Source organism: Brugia malayi (assembly GCF_000002995.4).
Source record: "Brugia malayi strain FR3 genome assembly, contig: Bm_v4_ChrX_scaffold_001, whole genome shotgun sequence".
NCBI classification, from domain to species: domain Eukaryota; kingdom Metazoa; phylum Nematoda; class Chromadorea; order Rhabditida; family Onchocercidae; genus Brugia; species Brugia malayi.
In genome coordinates, this window is record NW_025062479.1 from 3,520,181 (window position 1) to 3,543,818 (window position 23,638).

At 34.0% G+C, this 23,638-nt stretch overlaps 3 protein-coding genes across 7 annotated transcripts; all 3 read right to left on the reverse strand.

The window, feature by feature from the left end:
• Nucleotides 1-276: 276 nt before the first annotated feature.
• Bma-taf-3 (Uncharacterized protein) lies at nucleotides 277-10,988 on the reverse strand (the record flags this gene model as incomplete). Of its 4 annotated transcripts, XM_043073479.1 has the most annotated exons (24): nucleotides 277-403; nucleotides 483-610; nucleotides 925-1,025; nucleotides 1,513-2,834; nucleotides 4,369-4,421; nucleotides 5,110-5,266; nucleotides 5,352-5,496; nucleotides 5,710-5,866; nucleotides 5,951-6,066; nucleotides 6,145-6,219; nucleotides 6,718-6,998; nucleotides 7,447-7,571; nucleotides 7,956-8,079; nucleotides 8,205-8,274; nucleotides 8,721-8,832; nucleotides 8,939-9,091; nucleotides 9,228-9,317; nucleotides 9,397-9,604; nucleotides 9,866-9,938; nucleotides 10,006-10,153; nucleotides 10,232-10,350; nucleotides 10,444-10,641; nucleotides 10,744-10,810; nucleotides 10,884-10,988. In XM_043073479.1, the coding sequence occupies 24 exons, from the start codon at nucleotides 10,986-10,988 to the stop codon at nucleotides 277-279; spliced, it is 4,254 nt and encodes a 1,417-aa protein (XP_042929413.1). The 4 variants fall into 4 exon arrangements, with proteins under 4 accessions (XP_042929413.1, XP_042929414.1, XP_042929415.1 ...); XM_043073480.1 differs by lacking the exons at nucleotides 7,447-7,571; nucleotides 7,956-8,079; nucleotides 8,205-8,274; ... (8 more) ...; nucleotides 10,744-10,810; nucleotides 10,884-10,988 and having other exon boundaries at nucleotides 6,718-6,757; XM_043073481.1 differs by lacking the exons at nucleotides 4,369-4,421; nucleotides 5,110-5,266; nucleotides 5,352-5,496; ... (15 more) ...; nucleotides 10,744-10,810; nucleotides 10,884-10,988 and having other exon boundaries at nucleotides 1,513-2,602.
• Nucleotides 10,989-12,077: 1,089 nt separating this feature from the next.
• Bm5229 (Uncharacterized protein) lies at nucleotides 12,078-17,660 on the reverse strand (the record flags this gene model as incomplete). The annotated part of the gene is made up of 19 exons (XM_043073483.1): nucleotides 12,078-12,320; nucleotides 12,448-12,596; nucleotides 12,910-12,993; nucleotides 13,282-13,420; nucleotides 13,500-13,641; nucleotides 13,715-13,828; nucleotides 13,900-14,115; nucleotides 14,509-14,663; nucleotides 14,820-15,020; nucleotides 15,104-15,217; nucleotides 15,331-15,414; nucleotides 15,657-15,779; nucleotides 15,949-16,086; nucleotides 16,172-16,333; nucleotides 16,422-16,583; nucleotides 16,682-16,779; nucleotides 16,876-17,018; nucleotides 17,224-17,417; nucleotides 17,499-17,660. 19 exons carry the CDS (start codon nucleotides 17,658-17,660, stop codon nucleotides 12,078-12,080), a joined length of 2,823 nt encoding a protein of 940 aa, XP_042929417.1.
• A 3,617-nt stretch (nucleotides 17,661-21,277) lies between these two features.
• On the reverse strand, nucleotides 21,278-22,605 carry Bm10936 (Uncharacterized protein; the record flags this gene model as incomplete). Of its 2 annotated transcripts, XM_001899537.1 has the most annotated exons (6): nucleotides 21,278-21,302; nucleotides 21,404-21,594; nucleotides 21,811-21,900; nucleotides 21,972-22,035; nucleotides 22,170-22,379; nucleotides 22,523-22,605. In XM_001899537.1, the coding sequence occupies 6 exons, from the start codon at nucleotides 22,603-22,605 to the stop codon at nucleotides 21,278-21,280; spliced, it is 663 nt and encodes a 220-aa protein (XP_001899572.1). The 2 variants fall into 2 exon arrangements, with proteins under 2 accessions (XP_001899572.1, XP_042929418.1); XM_043073484.1 differs by lacking the exons at nucleotides 21,278-21,302; nucleotides 21,404-21,594 and having other exon boundaries at nucleotides 21,775-21,900.
• Nucleotides 22,606-23,638: the final 1,033 nt, after the last annotated feature.

Consider the following 23,638-nt stretch of genomic DNA (forward strand, 5'->3'; position numbering starts at 1 on the left):
GATTTATAGAAATGCTCATAATAATAACCATGTTTAGAAATACAGACAGACGAAGAGACAACGGTATATGGAAAGTGCTCCTCAGAAGGACGGATACATTTGGAACATGAACATGTGCTGGAAGCACAAATTCCTCAATAATAACCCGATTCACCTGAACCCGTACCTAACAGAGTTAAATGAATAACAGCGAGAACAGCTTTTAGATTTACTGACCTCCAAGAACTAGAAAGGAATAAAAATGTATAAAAAAACTAATCTATTATCACAACCATATCACTTTTTGCTTTTCTTTGAAGTAGAGCTCTTCAACACGATTTTTTTTTTAAGCTTCTTTCTCGCGCAGTTTTGACAATACCAAGGAGCATCATCTGGCGGTGCCACTAATAAACCCACACAACTCCTAAATTATTACAGATATTTCGGTAGATTAATGCACAGTAGCCAACAGTAGCACGACATATATTGAAAAAAGAACTTACCAGTGGAACCAGTTATCACAAGCATCACAACCAACCATATCAGTTGCACCTTCAACATATGCCACGGAACACTCTGGACAAATCCACATATTATCCAAAGAATCATCACTGTCCAAGGTGATTGATTTCTCAAATAAACAAAAAAACTGAATTCAAACGATTGCAAGTGGTATAGTCATTCCCTAGCAATAATCAAGTTTAGTTCCACTCTCGGCCTTTATATTGCATCAGTTTAAAGTAAACTCGCCGCATACCCGTCTGAGATTTTTAAGGAATTGGAAGCTCATGTTTACTTTAGTATTACTATAAAACAAATTAAGGTTCACACCCTTTTCTATTACATCCTTTGCATCCTAATTAAAAAACGGATGGAAACAACAAGTGATATGTTTCATAATTACTGCTGAAACTTATGAATTTCCAAATCTTTTGGATATATTACCTTATCCGAAGATTTCGTTAGCGAATCAGCAGTCGACGACCTACTCCCAAAGATATCACTATCAGCACTGCACCACTTTGACAGCTGTTCTTTTGCCAATACTAGAAATACAATGAGCTACAATTTTCCGGAATATGAACTAATCTCCCAAACTATACCTATTAAAGGATAGCGGCGTAAAATTTACATAAATACCTCACGTACATGACCTCCTCCAAAGAAGTTCATAATAAGTACCAAAAGATTTCATAAACTGTGGAAGAGCACCGATCTTCTGTTCCACCACTTTCCAATTCCTAATCTTCTCTTTCCACATGTTGTAAATCTATCACACCTATGACGACTAACAACTATATAACGTCTGTTAAGACTTTATATCTAACAAAAATTATGAACTTTTAGAATAATACATACAGCTCTTACAAACCCAGTGTTTTCATTACTCAGCAACAGAACTGCTTTGATGGATTATAGAAAATGTAAGTACACTGTAATGAATTGAAAGTTCTCATATAGAATTTCTCTACCAATATTACCTAGATGAAGCTGATTAAAGCAGACCAGGCATAGTTAATGAAATACTGTTACCTCGCTCAGTTTTTTGCAGAGGATCGAATGGAAGATCGGAATCGTTTGAATCACCCATAAGTTCATCCTTACCGGAATCCTTCGTCTTAACATTGCTGAAACTGCTCGTTTCCACATTACGCAAAATATCAAAATTGTCGTTCTCACCAGAAGAAACCTTCTCGATCCCTTTACTGATTTTCCCAATGCTATACTCTCTGCCTCGATTAGTCAAATGCTTTTTTCGTTTCTCCTTATCCTTGACTTCCTGATCACGACTTTTAAGCCTCTCCTCTACAACAGTTCTTTCGTTGCGATGTTTCCCTCTCTCCTTTGTCTCGGTCGAGCACCCCCAACCCTCCATATATTTCTTCACGTCCTTCTCATCACCTTTCCCACGTCCCTCATCCTTATCGATACTCTTCCGCTTACACCGCTCTACAGATCCAGAAGCTTTCCCCAGTTTTTCCCGATGTTTCTTCTCACTCGTAATAATACGACACGAAACATCTCCCAACTTTGCCCCAACCATCCCTATCTTCTTAACTTTCCCTTTATCGTTTTCACCACTGCCTTTCTTTTTCTCCCCATCATTCCCCTTCTCTTTCTGTCGATCTTGCTGTGCTTCTTTCTTCTCATCATCTACCATTCCCAGAACTTTCTCGTCGCGCTTGCCTTGTTCTCTTCCCTTTTCAAGAGCTTTTTGTACATGGCATTGCCCCTTCTCTCGCCCATTCTCCTTCACCTTCTCAAGATTGTAATGTCTCTCACTTTTCTTCTCTTTCTCCGGCTCTTTATTCTTCAGCTTCCCCGAACAACGATCTTTGACAAACATCTTTTCTTTCTCAAGTAGTAAGTCACCATCGCATACACGCTTAAGAGGATCCTTTTCCTTCCCCAATCTTGGTTTCGCTGAGTCTAGCTCAGCTCCAGTATGTACCTGATCCGGTTTCTTTTTTAATATTTCTTCCAAGTACATTTGGTCCGGCTTCTTTTTTAATACCTCTTCCAACTCTTTCTTCAAGGATTCCTTTTCTTGACGTCGATCATCCATCAAAAATGTACTGAAAGTAGTGGCGGATGGCAACTGTCCCCAACCTTTCGGTGTCATACCTTGGATACAACTTTCACTGTTTCTTTCTTTCTCCGTAGATTTGCAAACTTTTTCAGCTGAACTGAAAGCACCAGCGCCATACGTATCGAAGCAGCTATCGTCTATACGCAAACGCTTACCGGTTGGTTGTTGTACGTAATTTCTTTGTTCAAACCCAACATCTTCTCTAGAAATAATTGAACTAGCGGCTATTTCTGCTGTTCCTTGTCCACCTGTGAATCCACTTCCCCTGAAATATTCACCTTTACTCTCACCAAACACGAAATCAGAGCAACCTGTTTGGAATCCACAGAAAAAGGTGTCCCAAGTCCAACTTTACATGCCAAATGCTTAAATTAGTGAGAGGCACGTGGGATGGGGATTTTAGATACATGAGTTGCTTAAAACCGCATAGGAGATCCAGTGGTCTGAATTCCCATGTTGGTATTGGATTACTAAGAGATTATTTGTACAATACTAAATTTATTGAAGCCAATATAAAAACCTGATAAGTAACTGGAAAGCTGATCTTAACATTTTTCAAAAAAAAAAAGAAAAAAAAAAAACATGACTTCGCAATTTCCGAAAACAATCCGGGAAAGCGACAATACAATTAAGATAGGCAACAGTACGCCAGATATAAGACAATGCAAAATGATAGGAAAACAATGTTTGATTTCCGCGTACCACGGAAGACTTTAAGATAATGACCGATTTTCAAGTAGAGCACGGTAGGAAGTAAAGGATAAAACTTTATTTCCGAACATTCAGTACGAAATTGTAACATGACACGAAGCACCAATGCGTTATTTTAAGTCCTCTTGGCGTGCTGGGTAGCGAGCACCAGGCTTTTCATTCGTTGATATAGTACTGCGTTGTAGCGGTTGTTAAAAGAAGCGAGAGACACCATCACTTCCCAGCAATCAGAGAGCACTTAATAGTAACGCGTACATCTTAATTCAGACAAAACATGGCAACAACTAAACTCAAACTATGACTGTTGGGAATATCATCCCTTTTCCCACTCTCCGCATTTCATTTCCTTTATGAATATGTTTGGAACATGGTGAATACAGTAAATATTACTCAGTGAATAATAAAAGGAACTAGGCAAAGTGCTAATGATAGGATACTAGTTGTTGAAGTGCTGGCTGTTGTCAATGAACACACAGAACTGATTGCAACATTGCAACAAAGTATAAATTGTCCTAAATATAACAATAACGGGGTAATAAGGGTGCATTTGCCACATCCCCAACCTACATTTACCTGAAGCATGTTCTTCATTGACGCTGAATGTCACATTCAAAAAAAAATTGTGCTGCAAAAAAACGAACAAAGCTCTTTAAACAAGTTGAAGCCCTATAACCTAGCTATACAAATGATTCTGAATTTCTAATTTTACATTTAAAGTTTATAAAAAAAAAAAAATTAAGCATTTAAAGTTTATAAAAACACTCGAAGTATGATAGTGTAATTTGCATTCCTTCATTTAGGAAAAAGGTAAAGGAAATCAACAAGTACAGGTAACAAAATTATCTGTATAAAACGTGACAATTTATTAACTAGGAAGAAATGAAATGTATACGCGAAACCAGAAAATGGTTTCAAAATTCTTGAGATTATGAGAAAACGAAAAAGAACCGAAGAGTAAGAATAAAACGAGGGGACGACAAGAACACTATTAAGAAAGTTGTGGAAGCAACAAAATAGCAAAGCGTATAAAATATAACGTGTCCACCTATACAAATTTAAAAATGTAACTGCATCCTCACATAACTTACTCTTTAGTTCCACACGTCCTTGTTTTCAACGGTAATTTCGGCAGCGCTTTCAACTGAAAATTTCACTGTCAGTGACTAAACCAGTCAGTCTCTTTGAGATATCACTCTTTGAATACAACTGTTTCTTTTAAATCGTATTTTAAGTGGAATTTCTGATACAGTTTTAGTAAGTAAAGGATCAGCAGCCATTACGTTATTTTTGGCACTACTACCCCCGTGATCCACATCCTGTTTCTTTTATTTAATAAATAAGTGCAATGGTTGAAAGAACAATCAACCTCTACATGTGTTTTGTCCGTCGAAGTACGACTTATTACATGAATGTATGCCTTTACGGATCAAATATAAATCTACCAATGAAAATAAATTTTCACTCTTTTTCTTAATTCAACTCTCCTGGCATAAGTTTAATAATAAATCGTTTAATAAGTCGACGTTATCAGATTAAAAATTTATCAGATCATATCAATCTATATGATTTACTTCGTACTTTTAGTTTATGAATATTACCTTTTTAAACGATCGAGATAAATATCTAGACCACAAATTTCTTGCTGTAGAGAGAATGGATGCAAAACTAATCAACTCATACTACATTCTAAACTGATTCATACCAGGTTCACGGTCAAGCTATTCAATTTGAGCTATGGAGATGAATAAACAAACGACACATGACGACGAACCATTAAGGGGAAAAGAAACGAAAATGTTACGACGGAAACTCATTTAAAAAAAAGTAACCTCGGCTTTGGTCACTGGCTGCCGTTTTCTAGGCCTAATATTTCCATCAGGTCTGAGAGATGTATACAGACTGGTAGCCTCTGCACCTTCTAGCTTGATTGCAGGATGCATAACTTGAATGTTTTGATCGTCTAATGAGGGAATATTTCTCTCTGATCTGAAAATATTAATAAAAAGTAGCAATTGAGAAAACAAAAAAGTTGAAGAAAATACACGGCATAATTTTTTATGGAAAAACTTGCAGTTGGGTAGACGACAAAGCAGAAGTCAGAAGTGTCGGCGAAGTTGCAGAGACAATGCTTGTTGGCGAACCAGTAATGCCACTTGAATTAAATCCAAATCGGATTTTTAACTTAGGTATTTTCGGGGCAGGCATTTCATCTGGCACTGTAATACATTGTTTGAATAATTGACAAGACATTTTGTTCAGTGAGTAATTTACGAAAAATGATAAATCTTAAGCTAAAGCAATAAAAGGACATAAACCAATGCACTTTTATTATTTGAAAAATGTGAAGAATTACAAAGCTGACATGTGTGGAATAACTGATTTGCACACTGTGGACATGGGAAAATGCAAAAATATTTTGCAAGACTTACGGATTTGCTCGCCAGGTCGCTTTAAACAGAGCCTTTCAGGCCTTAGTTTAATATATTTCTTCTCTTTGTCTTTCGTCCTGTCTTTCTTATGTTCTTTGCACTTCTTTTTATCTTTGCGTTTGTGCTCCTTATTGTGATGTTTGTCTCGATCTTTCTCCTTTAAATCAATCAGTTAACAGTAATTAACAGTAATTCGGTAGTCATCAACCACAATACTACTCCACTGTCAATGTAAAATTACCTTCCTATGCTTTTTCTTTTTCTCACATATACTTTCAGCAATCAGTGATTTATCAACTGCAACTTTTCCTGGGCCATATTTCTGCTCTGCATCTTTGGCGACCCGTCCCGTGTCACCTAAAATACAAAACAAAGATGCGTGGTAAAGTGAGATCAAACAAAAAAGATGTCTGAGAACAAGAGTTAAGTTCATACTGGAAGGTGATAATGCAGTGAATAGTTTCTGTCCAGTTGTCCTCGATAAAACCACCTTAAGTGCCTTGAGATCTTCTGAAAAGAAATAACAAGAAAAAGCAGCCCTTAAATTAATTGTAATCAATACTGCATCTCGCTTACTTGATATAATCATAGAAATTAGTGTCATGTCCGAGTATATGCAGTGGAATGCACAGCCCAATAAAATAAGAAAGAACGATGAAATATTCAAAAAGTTCGAAGACGATATAAAAGCATTACTACTTATTTGTTGGAAGATGAGGCAAATTGATTCGTTTCATATATATCTTAATTAGCTAAGGAATAATGAGTGAAAATATGGATTCTAAATCATTTTCAGAAGGCTGATACCACCTATCCTAAATGCGTTTTAGTCCACAACAGAATATGACATGAATTGTCATACCAAATAACTTTAGAGAAATCAAATATTAACGCTACAAGTATTAATGAAAAGTAAAGACTAAAGAAAACACAGTATGCATAAATTCCTGATATAAATTTTCTACAAGTTATATTGATGAAAGACAAACATAAAAAAAGATGACTTACGAGACAGAGGAGTATTATCAGCTGCTGAGCTTTTCGCCATGCCACCGAAAATCACAGATAAGGAGTTCTCTATTGCTGTCTTTTTCGTAACTTTTTTCCATTCACTATCTTTCTCTTCAACTTTGCACTTCTCTATCTTCCCTTTAGCAATTTCATCTAGCGTATTTTTACTCGTACCTCTTTTATCATTTTTCTTAGCTTCATCCTTCAATCCTTCTTCCTTCACTTTTTCTATAGCTTTACTGTCGCCATTAGTATCATCGTCCTCTACATTACCAGTTCTACAAATTTAACTATTATAATGCGTTCCTTATAAGCCATGCATAGGTCCGTGAAATTTAAACATAACACTTTCCCAGAGTTGTAATAAAAACCAAAAAAAAAAAAAACAGAAAAAGACATAACTAGTGAGGGAGAATGAGAAAATATGGCTTAAAGCAAACTAACTTCAAAATTAAACGATTTACAAAACGATCCATTGAAAATTTTCCAGAAAAAATAGTGAGAAACCGGAGCAACCGCTTAAGTTTCGAGACAGCAACAGTAATAAAGAAAAGTGCAATTATATGCAAATTTGTTGATATAAGCCGTTGGGATGCACTATATTATTGATAATGGCAAGCAAAGCTCACAGAAGTCACGAATACTCATTGTCTAATAACTATGAAGAATGACTGATCATCCAGTAAATAAAACACGAACCATTTAATCGGCATACGCTGTACATACCTATTTGCGAACTGTTGCGGTATCAATACTTCAGTCATTTGTAAATCAACACCACTAGGAGTGTGACCGTTATTTATTCCTATGTTCACTGGTTGGTCATGTTTAAGTTTATCATTATTGTCCACCTGAAAAATGTTAACTTCCTTTTTCAGCTGTAATAGTTGAAGTTGAAGAAATAACATGAATTCTGTGATTACTGTGACTGGGGAATCATCTTACATCAGACAAAAATTTAGCTCAAGAAGCGATGGCAAAAATGGATTTTGTTTCTACTAAATATACAATTCTACTTTTTTTATTTTTTTTATTCTACTAATATGCAATGCTGTCACTTTATAGCAAACAAAACCATCTAGAAATTCTAAATTAAAAAAATAAAAACATTGGGACCCTAAATTAATGCTCATAAAAAAGATTTATATTGGAATTTTATAGGCTTTCACCTAAACTGTGTCTGATATCAAAAAAGAAAAAATTTGAAAACATAATGTCGAAAAACATTGTATAACCTTTTCGCAAACTGTTACGCCTTTTTCATCACTTTCGGGAAGAGTGTCAGAAAAATAAAGGTCTATAATAGGTTTCTCATTCGCAACATACTTTAAATCAATCTCATCTCGCTCTATTTGACGGCTAAAATATATCAAATAAAATAAGTAGATCACTTTAATATAGAAAACTTTTTTAAAATGTTTCACAAAAAAAACAGCAACTTTCATCTTCAAACTATCGAATCAACTCATAGGAACGATACTTACTGTTCAGAGGAACTTGGTCGTTTTTGCAATGATAAAGGAACATCCGGTCGTTTATTCCCTGATTTTTTCGCTGAAATAAATTGCACAGTCCAAAGAAAAGACCAGTGAATTTTTGGCAATTAAAGTATTTTTGCCAATCAAGACTAATCCATATTTGTAATCTAAGTTATTGTATGTTAATCATAAGAATTGTCAGAGTAAATAACAATGTAAAAACATAGCAATTCTAACAATGACTGATATTATTTTAGACAGATTTCGGGAAATACACAATCCGTAGTCTGATTAAACTTTTATGATGAAATCAGCCGGTCCAAATGTTCATATTCCACAGCTCTAATGCCTCGTTACATAAAGCTATACAGCTGATTCCTCAAGTGCAGTAGAAATTTGTACGAGGAGCATATCGCCCCCTTTAAACCAATTAACTTTGAACTCATCCAGCAAAAGTTCCGTAGCAATTATTAAACAGTGAAAAAAAAAGGCCAAAATAAAAAAAAAAAAACAATTACATGCCTTGACCATCATTTTCAGCGTCAATTGAACAATTTGCACTCGCACTTGCTTTTTCATTTACATGAGATTTAATCGAAACCGGAATTGATCTACTTGTACTTGGATTTTCCTCCTGGAAAATTCCTTATGTATAATGGTTATGATAAAAGAAAACCCGTATACATGAACATATAACTAACAACACAAACGAAAATACGATAAACACTTTTGTCTTTAACCTTTTCTTTGTCACGAAGCTTTACTTTCTTCTCCTTAGTTCGGTCTTTATCTCGATCTCTATCTCTCTTCTTTTTCTTTTTCGTCTTTTCATTCACAACACTCTCTGGGTGTACCAAGGTTGATGGTGGCATGCCAAACATACCAATCGATCTCTGCAATCATCACCAACTAATAATTTAATTATTCTTAAGGATAATACAAGAAAAAGTTACAAATTTTCTGCCTGCAAAATGTACAACAAATTCAAAGATAACAGAAAATAACGCTAGACACGAGAACCAGTGTTACTTGTGCGAAAGGTTTATCTGGAACATCCTTCTCTTTAACACTTTCCGCTTTCACATGATGCTCATCGCAATGATCTGAACTACTGGTAGGCTGCAATATAGATAAATAAGTGGATAAAGCTGCTCATAACATTTATATTCCGAAAAAAGTATCGTTAAATATATCTCACTTCATGAAGCGACCAGTTTCTAGACTTTGTTCTATTAGAACAGCTATCCAACTTCTGCAAAGCTGCGATATTGGCACTACTTGAAATACCACTTGGTTCTTCAACCACTTTTTTGGATGGCAGTTTTTGAGGGCGCACAAATCCCAATTCTTTAGCTGTCGACCCACTAAAGTCAGGGAAAGAGATCTTCGCTTTTGCGACCCTTCCCCTGAAAAATGACATCTTACAATAAAAAAAAAAAAAACCTTTTATCTCATAATACAAATAAAAATAAACGTAAAATGAGTAAGAGTTTAATATTTACGCTTCATCTTTTGTACATTCATAAACGATTCAAATAAAAATTTCGCATGCAGAAAACCTACTAAAGAAGAAATATGGTTTTTTACTATTAAGGGAAAAAAAGGAACTTAATACCAATTTTCTAAAGTTCAAGAACGAATAAATTTAAACCAAAGATTTCGCTCACCTTGATGTAGATCTGCAATTTTGCGCTGACCTGCGTGTTGCACCTTTTACTGCTGAAACTTCGACTGCCCGAACTGTAAAATAATATACAAATTAACAAACCATCAATGCGTGAAGTTACCTCAAAAAGCAAACTGTCACCTCCCATATGACTGGAGCACCATTCTCGATGCATAGCAGGAAAATAACGAGGTATATGTTCTGGTCGTTCTGCCAATTCTTTATCTGATACTGGTCCATACATACTGAGCAGGTTTAGCGAAGATTTTCTAACTGGGAAAAGCGGCACCTTAAAATGAAAAAACTGTGAGCAACTATTCAACATAAAATAAGATGAAGAAAAACAGCAATTCGAAAATGAACTTACGTTGTTTTCAAAAGGATCACATTGGACCTGCTTCATGAATGAGTGCAATTCTGCTGCACTGAACATCAGTTTTCCAAAAACCATATTTGCATCTTCAAAGATTGGAAATCGTCTACCAGCTAAAAAGAAAAAAAAACATATTTTCAGTTCAAATAAACGACAACAATTCATTTACTAAGTGTGATTACGATATATTATATTCATGAAGTCACCGTGTTCTGCGAATAATTTTGAATCAACCCAAAGTTTCTCCATGTACCGTCTACAAACATCGGTTAGGATGTTTAGAACAGATTCGTGACATGTTGAAAAACCAATATTATCCATCATCTTTACAACAGATCGTGTAAGGTAGTGCAAGGCATAATCCTCTGAGGCTTCAAGTGAACACGTTGCTTCTGTTGCAATACCTGAAATGAAATTCAAAGCTATTAATATTAAATGCTACAAAAGATTACTGAAAAAAAAAAAAAAAAAATCAACATTAGTTTCACCAGAAAAGGCAAACAAACCTTGACTTAACAAAGTAGGCTTGTTTGTAGATATCCAACTCTGACTTTGTTGTTTCTCATCCGATCCCTAAAGAGAAGAAATGTTCGTTCTTGCAATTTAATGTCATACCATCCAAAGCTATTCCAGATGGTTGACTTACCTCCTCCTGTGGCCGATCTTCAATGACTCTCGCACTGCTGTCCTCCATAGATGGTACGATCTCAGCAACATGGTGATCTGTCTCCACAACATCTGTGATCGACATAACGTGATACGTGATGGTTACTGGTATCACGCTCCACTCCAACAATGTTCCTCAAGGACAAAAGCACTTCCAAAAGTCAAATTTATCAGGAACTTCCAAGTCTTAATAATGTGAACAGTGTAAATGTTCACCTCCTGTAAGAATATCTGTGAATCATGAACCGGTTGATGAACATATCCTCACATTTCCTCCTCAGATTTATCCATCCGTCCAAACTTGCAAGTCTTTTTGCGCAGTACCGAGTCTTCTAAAGTTCCGAACAAGGAGGGTTGAAGCATACCACTGCCATGATAGCTATGAAAACGATGATCTCATATTGGTCATAGAGTAGTTGTAAAGGTCAAGTTGAGCTACCACACCTAATAAGGTTGACAGGTAGCCAAACTGGAAGTCGTTTCATAGTCTTCAAGAAGTTCCGGTTTTGCTAATGTCGCACGATGAACAGCATGACTCTACCTAAATTTTATATAAAACATGCTCTCTTCTACTTACCTAGATCTATAGTTTTCTATAAACGTAGCTGAACTTATGATTACACTTGCAAAATGCATATCTTTCCCCGATCGTCAAATACATTGCAACGGAACTTCGGAATTGGGTACGTAATCTATGTTCATCACAAAGCTTTTCCTTTGACTGATGCCCATTTCATGCTTTTTTGCGAGCAGGAAGGCATTATGTATTTTCTTACTGGCTATACCTTCAGTCACTGCTTACCTACTCAACAGCTTTACTTCCCTACCTTTCTTGCAACATGTATTTGAATTAGGCATTTCCTCTTTGTTTATTATTCCCTTGGACACTTGTAGCTTCTCCCGCCCCTTCCTCTTACTCATGCCACTAAACGTAGCGGTTGACATTACAACATCAATGCAGTGTCAACCCGCGATGGAGATGTGGTAGTGGCCAGAATATTGTCTGTTGCGCAAACTTAAATCCACTATAAAAGATGGCATAGCGGTCGCATCACATCATTTTATATTAATGACAATAATCGAATTGTACTAGTTAACATCGGTGGTGTTAATTTTCAAAAGGTTATAAGGATTTTGAATTGTAAGTCTATCTTATAATGCACAAATGAAATGATCAGCACTGAACATTGTCACAAAATGCTTTTTGATGAGACCAGGATAATATCTGCTTTTTTCCATTAGCGATTTTCACCAAATTCTTCTTCACAATCAGTAAACGATTTTTTGAACTGTCGTAATGCGACTGTTGAAGGTCGATTTTGACTGGAATACCGTTGAGCCATACCTCACTCAAATTTGGTTGATAACGGTAACCGATAACATCCACAACATCTAACGTGGGTACTACCAATCCTATCTATAATTGGATTTCTGCAAATGCTGTTAGGAATTATTACGCCATCATGTTGATGGTGAAGTTATCTGTTTTATAGTTTACGCTGTATCACATCCCTTCAAACTTCAAAAAGCCGAAAAGTGCTAACAGCAGTATGGTTTGGAGTGATATATAAAGTAGCCCTGTCAGCACTGAGTACAAATTCGAATAACCAGTAGAAATAATTGTATGATGTAAAATCTTCCACAATACTTTCACCATCATCCCAATATAGCATACCAGTTGACTTACTCGAACCTGAAATATAACTTCCTTCCACCATACAAGAACAATTATAGCTTAAATAGCTTCATTTCACTTCATCCCTCTAAACTTTAATATACAAACAATTAATCCTTGTTGGTGTTACAGTGAAGATACAGCTATCTCCCTTTCATTTTCAATGTTTTAAAGCGTTGTTCTGTTGAAAACATTTAAGGATCCAGTAAGCGGTCATTAAAAATAATAAGCTGTTAAATTCTCTCAATGGATCTGCTCTGCTAAGTCATAGGATTTTGGACCTGCCGTATGTATTTTAGAAGCAAGATTTAGTGACATTAAAATTTCATACCAACTGTGATAAGCAATTCAAAAGGATTGTTTCTTGAAACGGTGGTTGTCATATTTGGTTGTTGTCGCGGTATCACGACACCTCCTGAATTAAAAAAGAATGTTTATTCACTCGTCTTATACTGAAGGCTACTATTTTCCACAAATTTAATTTTTTTTCTTCTCGAGAGGAAAAGTATAAGTAATGAAGAAAGAAGATAGAAATGCTTCATAAGTTTTTGTAATTGTAATTGTTCTGATAGAAAAGAAAGGGAGCAAGCAGAAGTATTTGAAGCAACTTTAGATTAAAGGTAATGAAAGTTTAGCACTGGATAAGTTATCTTCAGAATATGTAATTTGTGATAAAAAACGATTCCGTATTTTCGAGTCACACCTTTAACAAAAACAGGAATGAGCTCATCTTTCGGTGCTCTGAATTCACTGCGGCCTGGTTTTGCTAGTATGCCATAGTCAAATTCTCGAAGAGAGTACCATATTGTCGACGGCAAATAACCAGATACAGATGTAGCACCCTGTAAAATTGTTCAAATTTAAGTTTATTGCTCTGATTTGAGTGATCATTAGAACCAGGCTGATTTGAGTGATTATTACTTCTTGATATACAGGGACGATCATCATTGCACTTCCCCACATAAATTGTTCTCCGAGATCATGGGTTTCAGGATCAGAGGTAAATTCAAAAAAAATTGGTCGAACAACGGTGCCACCATGCAATGCCACATCAAACAGTAAGCTGAAGAATGAATCGCATTAAAATAACAAAGTATAGAGTAAGCATTAATAAAATGGTGAAAGCAAAAAAAGACCTGTAAAGAAATGGGAGATAATAATATCGGAAAAGATTAGCTTCTCTAGTGGCTCTTGAAACATCTGGCCATCGAGATGGTTCTTGACTTGCTCCACCTTTTTCATTGTGATTTCTGAACAATGCCAACTTTAATTCATTTTTTAAGTATTGTTCCTTGGTTTTTAAAAGTTATTAAACCTTTACCTTGAAAAGGGATAAAATGCACCTAGTTGTTGCCATCTCAAACATAATTCCTCGCTTGTTTCTCCATTGAAACCACAAATATCTGCGCCAATGTATGGTATACCAAATAAATTAAATTCTTGGATACCAATAATGGAAGCTCTCAAGTCTATCCAGCGAGCACTATTGTCACCGAGCCAATGGCCACCATAATGCCCCGATGAAACAAATGTGGATCTAATAGATGAACTCATTATCCAAGATAATTAGCCGGCTGCTTCACTTTGTTATAGTCAAATGTCGATATTTACTTCAAAGTCAGGATTTCATTAACTCAACATGTAACAACCCCCAGTTTGACATATTTTCATATATTTAATCAATGGGCTACCCGATTTCGATTATTCATCATCATTAAATACTTGCAAAATTTTCCGTTATTATATGAGCTCACCTTCTTAAATCATAAATTATTGGTTCGTAAAATCGATTATTTGCAGTTAAAGGTGGCTCAAAAGTCGGGTTAAAATAGTTCCTCATCTCTTTATCCTTTTTCTTTGATGTTCTAAATACTTGACTGTGCAGCACTTAAAATTAACCCTCAAATTCCAGTGAAAGACTGGAAAAAACCTGGATATAACTGCTCCTCTCTTTCCTGTTGCTGCATGCTGCGCCTTTTGAGTTGCTATTGTTTCTGCTAATCCATACAAATTTTTCGTATTGTAAACTCTCTGAGTCCCTCTATTTGTCATCCCAGACATACACACAGTTTTATTTGATAAATGCTGAAATGGCAACGATCTCTAAGTCTGTGAATTTCAGGCAGACATTTCATAAATTTTGGTGAATTGCAAAGCTAATTATCGTAATCTGAAAATTCTCGAAGATAGCATTATGTTTGTGAAATACCAAAAATTGCAAAAAAAAAGTGAAAAACGTGCAGCTTCAGCATAATTGTAGGCGTAAGAGTTCCAAGTTTCATAAGGTGGATTATCATATTTCGATACCGCACCGCTGATAGGACACTTAAGCGGTATTATCTTTGCTGGTCTTTCTGGATCATCAAAATAAAATGGATGATATTCGTTAGTACCAAAAGCAGCAGGCTCATTCATATCGATCCAAATACCATCAAACGGAAGCTCAAAATATTCTTTAAATGAATTCAGGAAAGCAATGAATGACAGTACGCCTAGTTTTTTATGCCATTCAAAAAGCTATTAACCATTTGATGAAAAAGCTTGAATTCCTCAATCCACCATTCTACTGTCGTCGGTTCTGGATCCAGAAAATCAGGAAAAGCAACATGCCAGTCTGGCCACACAACCGAAAGCATTATCTAAATACGAGATCCACACAATTCAAGTAACGCAAATTTAATCCCGTTTTGAAATTAAACATGACTATTAAACTCAAGTAGTCAATAATTAAAAATTCATTTATAGAACTAACCTTTGTCCCTTTTGTTAGTGGATATTTGCTCTGAATTTCACGTTGTACTTGATTATAATTCTCCCATTCTATAAAACTTACATTCTGAAATCAGAAAATCTGAATCAGAATACAGCATACTTCTTTAACAACTTGGGATTTATTAATCTTTTATTTTTGTAGTAGCACTAAAATCTGCTCGCCACAATAACTTATAAAAAATACTGCATTAAAAACCTCGTTTAGTGTTTCTCAAGAACAGCAATGATGCGATAACATTACTTACAAACGATGAGTTTAAAAATAGGATTGTTAAGCAGAAATTAAATTGCAGAAATCAAGCTTACTTTTTTAATTGCCCTGTGAAAGCTGGAATAATTTACTTGCACTGCAGGATCGAAAATGAGCACCAAATGCATTCCGTTTTTATGTAGTTCATCAGCGTACTCTTTAAAATCTGACCAGTTATCCTAAACTATCACAGAAGCACTATGACAAAAGTTTGATTTTGATGCATTGCATTATACGTAATTATAGCTTACAATCATGTTAGATTGAACCTTTTTCGGTTTCCTTTATTCTCGAAAAGTAAGCATAAAAGAAATGAAATATTTAAAATAATCAATTTTTAAATCATACTTTTCCGATGGTAAAATCTTTGTATCGTTGCATATAATCAATGTCCGCATATGCAATATCAATTGGTATGCTGGCATTTCGAATTCTTTCAATTGTATCCTTCATTTCAATTAAACTATTGTAACCGTATCGACAAAACTGAATTTTTGTTATTTCTATTAATTTCGAAAAAATCCAATAAATTTCCAAAGATCAGGAAAGAAAAGCTGAAAAAAAAGCATACCTGGAATCCAAGTGCGAAATAAGCTGGAAGAAATGGTCGGCCAATATATTCAAGATATTGTTGTATAACTTGCTCCGGCTTTGGTCCTGGGAAAAATGTCATATCAAGTATTCCACCAATAGCTCGATATATCAGATGTGGACCGGGTCCTGTTGTTATTTCCTGCACAACATTACTTTCCATTAAAAATTTTTAACTTACAGTCTAATCAGATCAATCAAACCAAACATGTCATGGCAAATACTTTTACCTGTGGATTACTATTCAAAAGAAGTACACCATGTGCATTGTTGTCCTTTTCCAAGCCAAGATAAAACGGATGTACCCCGTATAAATTGCGATATGGATTTTCCGGATCAGGTGGCTGATCTCTTGCAAACATTGGCCATGTTGTATATTTTGTGAAATTGTGCTAAATATGCATGAAGGATTCTGGAGTTGAGCAAGTATAATGAATTTGATTAGTTTGACATAATTTTTCAAAATAAAGTCCTTCCTTTAATTGCTTACCTTCAAGTTTTGATGAACATGTTCACCAAATCCATAAATTTTATCAGTCGGCAAAAAAGTTGCAATTTGAATATATTGGTCAGCGAAAAGTAAACCACCTAAAATGCACTTTAATGTACTGAAGAAGAAAATTTATTTCTTCAAATGAGGACATCTTTTAACTATTCCATCACAAGAAAAGCTTTCTAAAATACCGATTGATGTGTCCCAAATTAGCTGTCCTGTTGTTATACGACGAATTCGAAGTATGAAAAGTTCAGATTCATTGGAAATTTCCGTTGTAAAATGCTGCTCGTTTGTACTCCAGGCTCTTGGTAAAGGCATCGTTGGTTCGTATCTGATGTGGCAAATTTAGAGGCTTCTACTGGACGTAATATTAAAGTGATCAGAAATGGTTGAATAAAAAAGTAATCATTGTAAACTAGAGTGAGTCACTTGTGTATGTTAAAAATTTCCAATGATTAATAAAACAAATTTTGGAAAAGACAACAGATCATTTATTTGCATTGGTACTTTGAATGTGTTAATTAAATTAAGCTTACCTTCCTTCAACGCCAATTCGCACATTTAGCACCGAATGAGAATTCGCAATTTGTACTTCAATTTCTGGTATATCAGTATCATAAGGATTCAGTGCCGCATCTTTTAATTTTTGCAATTTTAGCGAAAAATTAGATTTTTGAGCAACCATGTATCCTGTATCAGGTGGAAAGTAGCAGGCTGGAACAGTTGTATCCTAAAACATTATTTTTATAAGAAAAGTATCTGGTTGAGAGATTTAAATTTAATAGTTACTTGAAACATGCTGCAAACATACACAATAATGTTCATCATCCCAAATGCATTTATGAGATAAGCATGTAGCTTTGTTAGCTCCTGGCTTCGGCAAGCAATCAATTCGTCGATCGGATGGTACTTGTTTGATAACACTTTCGATTCCATTTAAGGTAATTAAGTAAAAAGTGATTATTTCAATCATTTAAAATTCCCATAAAATGTCGCGGCTTTCTTCTTCCGTCTAAAGCATGACAAAGCATTATGGAAAAGATATCGGAATTTTTTTTGCAGCATTAACTAAAGATACAACGTTGTTTTAATGAATTAGTATATGCAGATACGTTCATGTACCTATCATCACTTCCAACTATATTGATCATGCTACTCAAAAATTCCATAAATCATCTAATATTTTCAATGACATCTGGGAAATTAGTTTAAGTATGGATTATTTCCTAGCTGTCAAAATTTTCAACTACTTTTTGCTCCTCCAAAGAATTACAATTACCAGATATTTATCACATAATTTGTTTTGTCTAGAGCCAATATTTCGTGAAATTTATGTTAGTGATTATAATTTGAAGTAAAAAAATCAACGAAATAATAGTGGCTGGAACACATTTACAAAAGACATTTATCTATCTGTTCAATGGTCTTTCAAATGCTATGTAAACAAAAGAAAACGAGAGATCAATTCTTGATTAGAAAGCCATCACAGCTCCTTTAACTTTCAACTGATAGGTTTCTCGAGCTTCTAACATCAGCTGTGAGCAAAAAAGTTTGACGAGTCACTTTCTAAAGTTCCGCATTCAGCTATTTGCTAAGAGAACGCATTTGTAGAAGAAATACAGAGATCATAATTAATATGATTTATAAAAGGAAAAGAAGCAAAATTTAAAAAATGTCATCTTACTACTGATATATTAAAATTTTTATGACTTACTCAAATTAAATTTTTAAAAGTGCCTATTATTGAAGTTGAATAATCTGGCGAGATTAATTACAACGCAAAAAAAAAAAAAGAATAATTGTTATAATAAAATACTCTCATCACGAACAACAAACTTTGCCGGTGGTTTAATATAGCTAAAATAGCAATATTGCTGCTTATCACTAATGACACAGAGAGAATAAATAAAAATTGTTGGTAACGGAATTGATTGGTAACAGATAATATAGTTATGACAGAAAGATGATTATCGATTACAACCTTATCCAATTGTATAGTAAATGTTAAATGTAACAAACCCAATTTATTAAACTCTATCAAAGGCTGACTTTTTTTCGGAAATTTTGCACATCCATCAATAACAGCATTTTCAGGAAAATAGTCTTCCAAACATTAAAACAAAGATGTAGTTGAAGAAAATCATATAACTAGTGCTGCATGTTTGCTTTCTAATGCCAAATAATCAGAATCGGTGATGGCCTATTTTATCGGGCAGTTTATAAATATGAATTTAGCAGTTGAAATTATGGATCTTTTTCACTATTGTATACCAAATTATGCTGGTAATGTTGGTCATTCATATATATATATATATATATATATATATATATATATATATATATATATATATATATAGTTTGCGAGATATGTACAGCTATAAGAAGTCATCAATAATTACTGATTAGGTCTTAAATTCTTTAATAATTGAATGTTGTCCTTTTTATATAGAGGATATTTTAAAGTTCGAAGGTATTTTTAGTGAAAGGGAACCATTTGCTATAAAATGTTGCTTAGATATGAATAGTAAAAACACATTTAATTAAACTATTTTCATTTGTTCACTTTAAAATAATCTGATTCGATTCAATCCTTTTCTGCATGCTAATTGTAAAATTATCATGCAACAATAATCAGAAGTATTAAAAAAGTTATGTGAAGGATGATGTACCCATGTTTTAAGTGTTGCAAAGACTGTGATAAGAAATAGTCCGGTAAATTAACCGTCTGAGAAAGTATGAAAAATGAACCTCGTTAGGGATATTATCTATCGGTCAGCTTTGAATTACACCAAATAAGCTAAATAATGGTACTCAAATTGTTTGTGAAATCAAACAAAATACATGTAAGAAGTATACCATTTCAAAATGTTTCTTTTTAACTACAATTAAAAGAAAATGCGATCGTTAATTGCTGGTAGAACCAAACGGTAAAGATATGATAATGAATTATATGCTGCCGTTACCAGTGCTTTGTTACGAACAGCACCATTTTGCTCAATCAGCATTCTGCTTCAGCCTTTTGTCCAGTCACTGATGAAAATTTAATTATCTGAAATGATATATTCATGCTTAGTTAAATTGAGGCTTATGATTCATATATATATATATATATATATAATTGAGGCTTATGATTCATATATATATATATATAATTGAGGCTTATGTAGTCATATGCAGTTGCAAAATAACTCTGAATTTCTCCGAATTTGAAAAAATTTTTAAGATTCTTCCGCAGGTCCGAGGAATTCACATATTTAGAAAGTTGAAAACTGAATCCTCTGAAAATCTACAAGTTTTTTTCTTCATGTTTACCTTTAGTTGCGTTAAGATAATATTATTATTTTAAGTTTATTTAATAGTAATTTATTGTTCATTATAGTTTTTAAGTGTAATGTACCAAACAAATGGGATCTGGATACTTTTTTGCGTAACAATCACTTTGAGCTTTTCAAATTTTGTTACCAAATTGACTGACAAAAATTCTAAACCACTAAACCACTACTCTTATTAACATCCAGGCGAAAGATTTTTCAGGAAGTCAACTAGAATAATGATTTATAGTTGTTGAAGAGAACAGTGATTAAACCAAGAATGTTGTAAAAAGACATCACACACTTTGCTAGAAATAACAAAGCTCTAAACATGCAATTTTTGAATTTTTTTTAAAATTTTATTTTAAAATTGATTAAGGTTGAATCAAAATTAGAGGAATTTGAGGTAATATCAAATACTGATACTTAATGGATACTTAAAAACTTTTTTTTTAACTTACCATCGTTGATCTTAGATAGGTGGAGATCATAACCTCTGATGTTTAAAGGCTAATCGAGACTCAACCAAAATGCTCATTTTCTTTGCATACACTGTCAATATAATTTATTGAGAAGACATCAATTACGAAATATAACAGAAGTGTGCTTTCCAGTTAACGGTTCACTATTGGGCATATTTTACTGAATGATAGTATCATGATAGTTATCTCTATGCACCCACTTTTTTATTGGAAAATGCCATCAGTATATCTTTAACAATATCCATGACTGATTAATGAAATGTGATGTTGCTTGATGTTAATTTTTTCTTCTGTTTTCTGCACACAATGACAGGAAAAATATTCGGTTAAGTAATCACTACTGAGAAAACGGAAATAATACAAATCAAGTTTAAACCGTTGATTCACAAATTTGTCGAGCGCAGTATAATTATTAGATTCTGGTAGTAAGTATCACTAGCGACGATTAGCAAAAAAGAAAATACAAGAAATTAGAAAAAAAAATTTATGCTGCAGAGTGTAGTTTAATTTAAAAATGGATTATCATATATACACAATAAATTGAAATTAATCCATAACAATTTTCATAGAACATTACTAGAAAATCACTAATTTTTCACTGATAAATTTTAAAAATACCAATAAAGTATGGACTTGCAAATAAGACTTTTAAGGAAATTGGATGATTTTGTAAAATAATGTATAAAAAAGATATTTAGAATGATCACTATAAAATGTAAATAAAAAGATTTTAGTTGCTCACTGTTCTTTTAATCACATATTTCTTCGACATCGATGATTTGTTGTTAAAACCAACTTCAGGGATAGTAGAGGTAGTTAAATCTAGAATTGAAACATTTTGAAAAGTCATCATGATCATTTTACCAAATCTATTAATGTCCAATTTAGTCTAGAAAGAGAATAGAATTAAAGGAAGAGCTAACCGGCCAAGAACATGTGGCAGACTTGCAATAATATGTCCATAATTACTTATATTATTGTAAATTTCAAAAACAGGAGCTGCTATCAATGCGTTGTTTTTCGCAATTGTGAATGTTGTTTGCTTAGGAAGCTCCACGACGAATACTTTTATCATCTCTTTTGGTTTAGTGATATGTGAAGGAATATAAGGATACTAAACAGTTTTAATTACATCATCATTTTCTTAAAATCTTTCTCTTTCTCAAAAAGATTCTTAAAATTAGATGGCTGTAACATCTCCACTATTGAACTATAACATTGATCGTCAATTAAGGAAAAAAAAAAAGGTTAGCAAGTGGACAACTGTAGATTTTATTTTACACTTCATTTACTGTCATTTTATGACACAAGTTCTCGGGAAGTGACCTACAATGGATTCTTCAAAATTGGGACGCCACCATTTTGCGGCAACATGTTGTATTTGGCAAACTGCTTCTGCAGTATCTTTAAATCCCATAACCTGGAAAAGTAGATCTACCAACATCTACCACGACGTACTAGAGCTTTAATAACAAGTAAACTTATTTGTACCTCAGCCATCAGTCGTTTCATTCCATCGATTTCATCTTCACTGTTATACAGTGTCACCTCAGGCCTACAAGTAAACTATACGTGAATCGCGTTGAATCAATTTTTTTTTCAGATGCTTAGTTGTACAAAGCCATTAGTCCGCAGTTAATTTGTTGAACTCAAAGTCTATGTACTGTTGTAGGAAAAAGGAAAACATACAACTTCGACGACTGTATCTGACCAACTCCATTTTTTAAGAGCAACACGTGAATGATGGAATTTTGATGACCTAGTAGAACACCTTGCACCGTGCGAATCATACCATTATTTTCATATTGTTGTCGCAGTTTCAAAGATTGCTTATAATCGAATATTTGTGGAGGATCCTCATAATCATTGTTTTGTACAGAGTAATTAGTCAAAGGATACCTAGATGGATATATGTATCGCTATGGAATCCTGTTATCAGTATTACTTTACGCAAAACGAAAATGCATTGAAAAGATCAGTACAAAACGATAATTTTTTCCAATAGGATGATAGAACTGGTAGAGTTCTTGTTGTCAACTTACAATCTAATAACGCTACTCATGCATCGGCGTTCATTTTTTTCACTAGACACCGTTGAAAATTTAGACCCTGTCACTGTAGTCATTATAAGGCACTCAGAGGAAGCTATACAACCACGACTAATAGACGACGTCGCGATAATTCAGATAACTGCTGTAGAAAATGAAAATAAAGTTTTTATACCAGTTAAATTAAAAATAATGCCGGAAGTTATTTGCATAACTTATTAGCCTATGCCCTCTAATGAATGAATTTGAAATTAGTGTTTTAGAAATCACAGGATTCTGTTAAAATTTTGATCAATGAAAGAAAAGAATTTGAGCTTTATTGACAATATAATTCGAAAATAATGAAGAAAGAATGGGCATAAGAATAGTTTTTCATACAATATAACTTCAAAAATCATAAAGTGAATACATTTCGAAAGCAGACATAAACTTACATTCTGTTTAAATATATGACAATTGATAGCTGATGCAAGCCAATACAAATTTCAATATTAAGGAAGTATCAAAATTCAAGCATGTGTGGCAGAACAATAGGACGAACAGTGCATATTTTTATTTTTATTAGGTTTGGCCAAGCAATCACCATCCTTGCACTGTTTACAACTCGACAGATATGATATCTTTTCTTGCTAGTTGCTGACAAGTTGGATGTTTCCATAGAACTCATTTGATTGTAAAGGTGTTGTTTTGCCTTACTCAATTCATCAGGCATGTGTGGCAGAACATTAGGCGGAAACTCTTAGCTGCGTCATTTACTATTACAGAATAACAATAAACACATGTGACAAAAATGTCTGTACGTTTCAATCCTGACTCTCTTTGATATTTTTTTTATTCACATTAATTCGTTAATGAATGGAGTGTTTCAGTAATTGATGTACGCTTTTCCAGAATGTTGAAAAATCATCAGATTACGTAAGTATGTCCCTGTCCCTTCTCTTCCCACTTACAAATCAGTCCTTCACTGCCGAGTTGCTACAACACAATTTTTAAACTGCAAATGATTGATAGATTATTTTGGTGTATGAAAAATCACCAAATAGTTCGTAATGAATGGCAGAATTCTTGCAGTTTTCTCATTTTTAGAGCCAAAAATGCGAGGATGACTCA